The following is a 5,383-nucleotide window of genomic DNA, read 5'->3' as shown; positions in this document are numbered from 1 at the left end:
CACTTCGCGTTAGTTGGGTTCCGTCCATACTCATAGAAGTCATCATGCTCAGGCACGGGAGGGGGCAAATGGTATGCCATCCGTATCGCCTCAACAGATGCATTTACCGCCTTGCGGTGCACTGTGACCACACTATTGTCATGCTCAGGCGGATTAGCGTAAAACTCCCGCACAACCATTGTATTGGCCTCCCCTGGCTCGTTTATAAAGTTCTGCAGCCCCCGCCTTAACAACTCCGTGTACATGTGAGGGCATTTCTGCTGGAGTGAATTCATATCATCCCCCTCTCCAGAATCCGCTGTTTAGTGGCCTTCTCCGCAAAGCGGCCTTGAGCCGCGACTGAGACAAATTTGCTACTGTCAAAAGGAGGTGCATGTGCTGCCCCCTGTGTCCTGGGTGCTTCGGCTTGGCTGCTTGATGATGGACCTGTGGAACGGCGCTTTCGCGATGGTGCCATAATACCTGAAAAATGGGGCTACATTATCAAGGTTTCACACAAAGATGTGACACACTGCGGTTACTCAGACTTCACCCGCGTGAGTGGTCACAACTACATAGTAAAGGTCATTGAGGCCTTTCCACTAACACCTTGTGGGCATTAGGCTTGCACAACCCTTTTTAAGAATTTTATAACATGAGTCCACCATAAAATCTCATCAATAGCACAAATCTAATACCACCCACCCCACACTTACCACCCACCAACACCACAGCATAGTCTTCCAATTCCTCCACATAAAAAGCAAAGAACAACTACTACACAACACATTGGACTACAACCAAAAATCTAAAAAAAAAAATTAAGAAGAGAAATAAAGAAGAAATTGCAACTAGGGCTCATACCTGTGGTGTGGATGGTGGTGAGTAGAGAGAAGACGTGTGTGTGAGCTTGGTAGGAGGAGTGAAATTGTGAGATTGGGGGGAGAGGGAATAGTGAGATTTTGGAAGATGGGGGAAGTGGTTTGGGAGATGGGGGAATAGTTTGGGGAATGGGGTTTGTACGTTGGGGGCTTTGGGTTAGGCTAAAGGGGAAAAAGGAAAAATAGAAACATAATAATAAATAAATAAAAACTTTAAACGACCCCAATCCAGTGATTTCTTGGGCGGGACTAGCGCGAACACTAGCGCGATCGCGCTAACTTCGCGCTAGTCCAGGCAGAATGTTACGCTTTTAGCGCAAGCTCTAGTGCGAACACTAGCGCGTTCGCGCTAGTTTGTGCAGCTTAGGAAGAATGTCGCCAGTTAGCGCGAACTGTACCGCGATCGCGCTACTGGGCAACACGTTTTTGCACTTTTTCACCTGTGTTTACCATGGTCGATGGTCTTTTCGCCTGCCCTTTGTCACCTGCATTGGTTAGCATGCTACAAAACATACAAATAACACTACAACTATTGTTGGGTTGCCTCCCAACCAGCGCCTTAGTTATTGTCGTGGCACGACGGGTACAACAATTCAATGGGTTGCCTCCCATCCAGCGCCTGATTTAACGTCGCGGCACGACTCAACACGTTGTCAAGCATCTGACAGGTCCATCGAGGTCTTGTGACGTGCAACATCACCACCTCAATAATGTTTTATCCGCTGGCCATTTACCAAGAAGGTATCATTGGAGCTCATATCCCGCAACTCCACAGCTCCATGAGGCTTCACACTTACCACAACGAAAGGGCCTGACCAACGATATTTAAGCTTTCCGGGAAAGAGCTTCAACCTCGAATTGAATAACAGCACTTCTTGCCCCGGCTCAAACTCTCGATGTTGGATGCGTTTGTCATGCCACCTCTTAGTCTTCTCTTTGTACAATTTGGCATTTTCATAGGCGTGCAATCGAAACTCATCAAGCTCGTCGAGTTGTAGCAACCTCTTCTCCCCAGCTAACTCCATATCCATGTTCATCTTTTGAATTTCCCAATAGGCTTTGTGTTCAAGTTCGACGGGCAAGTGGCATGTCTTCCCATAAACTAATTTATACGGAGAAGTACCTATGGGAGTTTTGTATGCATTTCGATATGCCCATAATGCGTCGTCGAGCTTTCCAGCCCAGTCTTTTCTATTTCCATTCACTATTTTCTCCAGAATTTGCTTCACCTCTCTCTTTGACACTTCCACTTGACCACTCATTTGGGGATGATAGGCCGCGGCAACCTTGTGCTTGACACCATATTTTGCAAGGATATTATTCAGCAAATAAAAGTGCGTTCCTCCATCACTTATCAACACGCGTGGAGTTCCAAAGCGTGTTAAGATGTGCTTCTTTACAAAACTCACCACTACCTTGGCGTCATTAGTGGGAAGAGCAATGGCCTCCACCCACTTAGACACATAATCAACTGCCACCAAGATGTACCTGTGCCCATTAGAGTATGGGAATGGTCCCATGAAGTCGATTCCCCACACATCAAATAGCTCTACTACCAGAATATTCTGCAAAGGCATCTCATGCCTCTTGGTGATTGTTCAGGTTCTTTGGCATCTATCGCACATTTTAACAAAGGCATGTGCATCCTTAAACAATTTGGGCCAATAGAAACCTGATTGTAGAACTTTCTGGGCGGTCCTATCTCCCCCGTGATGTCCTCCGTATGGTGACGCGTGACAGTCATGCAATATTGCATTCATCTCTTCTTCTGGAACACATCTTCGCACCAACTGATCTGTGCATAGCCGGTATAAGAATGGCTCATCCCACATATAAAACCTCACATCATGTAGAAACCTTCTTCTATTATCGGGTGTCAATTCCGGTGGTGTCACCCCACTTGCAATGAAATTCACATAATCTGCATACCACGGGGCTTCATTTGAGGTGATTGCCAATAACTGCTCATCAGGAAATGTTTCCTTGATAGACCCACCTTCAGCTTCATGGCTCCGATTTTCTAACCTGGACAAGTGATCAGCCACTTGGTTCTCTGTCCCTTTTCGATCTCGGATTTCTAAGTCAAACTCTTGCAAGAGAAGGACCCAACGAATCAGTCTCAGCTTGGCGTCTTTCTTCTCAAACAAGTATCTGATAGCTGAACGATCTGTGTAGACGATGACTTTGGTCCCCACTAAATATGATCTGAACTTGTCAAACGCCCACACCACTGCAAGCAACTCTTTATCAGTAACTGTGTATTTCATCTGGGCTGGATTTAGAGTTTTGCTCGCATAGTAGATGGAGTGAAAGATTTTATTTCTCCTTTGCCCCAAAACAGCTGCAATAGCTATGTCACTCGCATCACACATCAACTCAAAGGGTTGCTCCCAATTCGGGGCAATGATAATTGGTGCAGTCACTAGCCTTCCCTTCAGCTCCTCAAATGCTTTCAGACAGGCATCATCGAACTTGAAGGAGACATCTTTCTCAAGCAACCTACACAACGGAGAGGAAATTTTCGAAAAATCTTTAATGAAACGACGATAAAAACCTGCATGGCCCAAGAAACTGCAAATGCCTTTGACGGACGTTGGTGGGGGCAATTTTTCAATCGCTTCCACCTTTGCTTTGTCCACCTGCAAATCATTTTTAGACACCTGGTGCCCCAATACTATACCTTCACGTACCATGAAGTGGCACTTTTCCCAGTTTAGCACCAGGTTTGTCTCTTCACATCTAGCAAGTACTTTATCGAGATTCATTAAGCAGTTAGCGAAAGAGCACCCAAACACAGAAAAATCATCCATGAACACTTCTACAAATCTTTCAACCATATCAGTAAAAATAGCCATCTTACACCTTTGAAAAGTCGCAGGTGTATTACAGAGACCAAAGGGCATTCTCTTGAACGCATACGTGCCATATGGACACGTAAATGTGGTTTTCTCTTAGTCCTCTTGGGCTATAGCAATCTGATTATACCCGGAGTAACCATCTAGGAAACAGTAGTATTCCTGGCCAGCTAATCTATCAAGCATTTGGTCAATAAAGGGGAGAGGGAAGTGGTCCTTTCGGGTAGCATTATTTAATTTTCGGTAATCTATACAAATCCTCCACCCAATGACAGTTCTTGTGGGAATCAAATCATTATTTTCATTAACAACCACAGTCATCCCCCCCTTCTTAGGTACGCATTGAACGGGGCTTACCCATTTGCTATCTGAGATTGGAAATACAATACCTGCGTCAAGCCACTTAATCACTTCTTTTGTTACCACTTCTTTCATGATTGGATTGAGTCGGCGTTGTTGCTCTACACTGGGCTTATGTCCGTCCTCCATGAGGATTTTATGCATGCAAAAAGCTGGACTAATGCCTTTGATGTCAGACATTGTCCACCCAAGTGCTCGCTTGTTCTCACGTAGCACCCTCAACAGCTTCTCTTCCTGCAATTTAGACAATTCAGAAGAAACAATAACAGGTAAGGTGTCAGAGTCACCCAAATAAGCATATTGAAGGTAAGGGGGCAACGGTTTAAGCTCCAATTTTGGCGCCTCCTCAATTGACGGTTTGGGGGGTGGCCCATCTGGCCTATTCAAGGGCCCAAAGGGGTGTATCCCATGCATGTAAGCACAAGATGTATCCAGGATGTGTATCATCTCCTCAACCTCCTCATCGTTTCCCATGCTATTGAACAACATAAGTGCTTTCTCTAGAGAGTCGTCTAGATATACACTCGTGTCAAGAATTTGCTCATCAACCTCAACAACGGAGATCATTGAGAGCTCCTCATAATGGCGGGGGAGTTGGATTGCTTTGTACACATTAAAGACTGCTTCCTCATCATCCACCCTCAAAATTATTTTTTCCTCTCTCACTTTAATGATTGCATCGCCAGTAGCCAAGAGAGGTCGCCCCAATATGATTGGGCCAGTTCGTCAGCCTCATAATCCAGGATAATGAAGTCAGCTGGGAAGATAAATTTTCCAATTTGCAGCAACACATCTTCAATCACACCCTCGGGGTGTGCTATTGATCTATCAGCCAGCTGCAACATCACAGTAGTTGGCCTTGGAGCTCCCAGGCCCAATTCTTGAACAAAGATAAGGGCATCAGATTTATACTCGCCCCCAAATCGCAAAGAGCATGACCCATATCAATATTACCAATGCGCACCGGAATGGTGAAACTGCCAGGATCCTTAAGCCTTTGAGGAAGCTTGTTCTGGACCCTTGAGGTGCACTCCTCAGTAATTGCCACTGTCTCAAATTCATTCAATCTTCTCTTGTGAGCCACTATATCCTTTATGTACTTAGCATACTTTGGAATTTACATCAACAAGTGGAATATTTAATTGAACCTGGCTCAACATGGAGAGAAATTTGCTGAACATACGATCATCATTCTTTTTCTGCAATCTCTGGGGGAAAGGTGGTGGTGGCCTTGTAGCCTCCACTGGCTCTGGAATTGCATCAGTATTCTTCGATTCATGAGTTTCCTTCGGTATCAACTCCCCCTCG

General features: G+C 45.3%; 1 protein-coding gene across 1 annotated transcript; it reads right to left on the bottom strand.

Annotated features, from left to right (window-relative positions):
- Positions 1-4,737: 4,737 nt before the first annotated feature.
- On the bottom strand, positions 4,738-5,165 carry LOC109222115 (the record flags this gene model as incomplete). The annotated part of the gene is made up of 2 exons (XM_019386518.1): positions 4,738-4,955; positions 5,030-5,165. Coding segments are annotated over 2 exons (354 nt in total), but the record flags the coding sequence as incomplete, so codon positions are not given.
- Positions 5,166-5,383: the final 218 nt, after the last annotated feature.

This window comes from Nicotiana attenuata, unplaced genomic scaffold, assembly GCF_001879085.1.
Source record: "Nicotiana attenuata strain UT unplaced genomic scaffold, NIATTr2, whole genome shotgun sequence".
NCBI lineage: Eukaryota > Viridiplantae > Streptophyta > Magnoliopsida > Solanales > Solanaceae > Nicotiana > Nicotiana attenuata.
The sequence above is the reverse complement of the archived record's forward strand: the minus strand, read 5'-3'. Positions and strand labels throughout refer to the sequence as shown.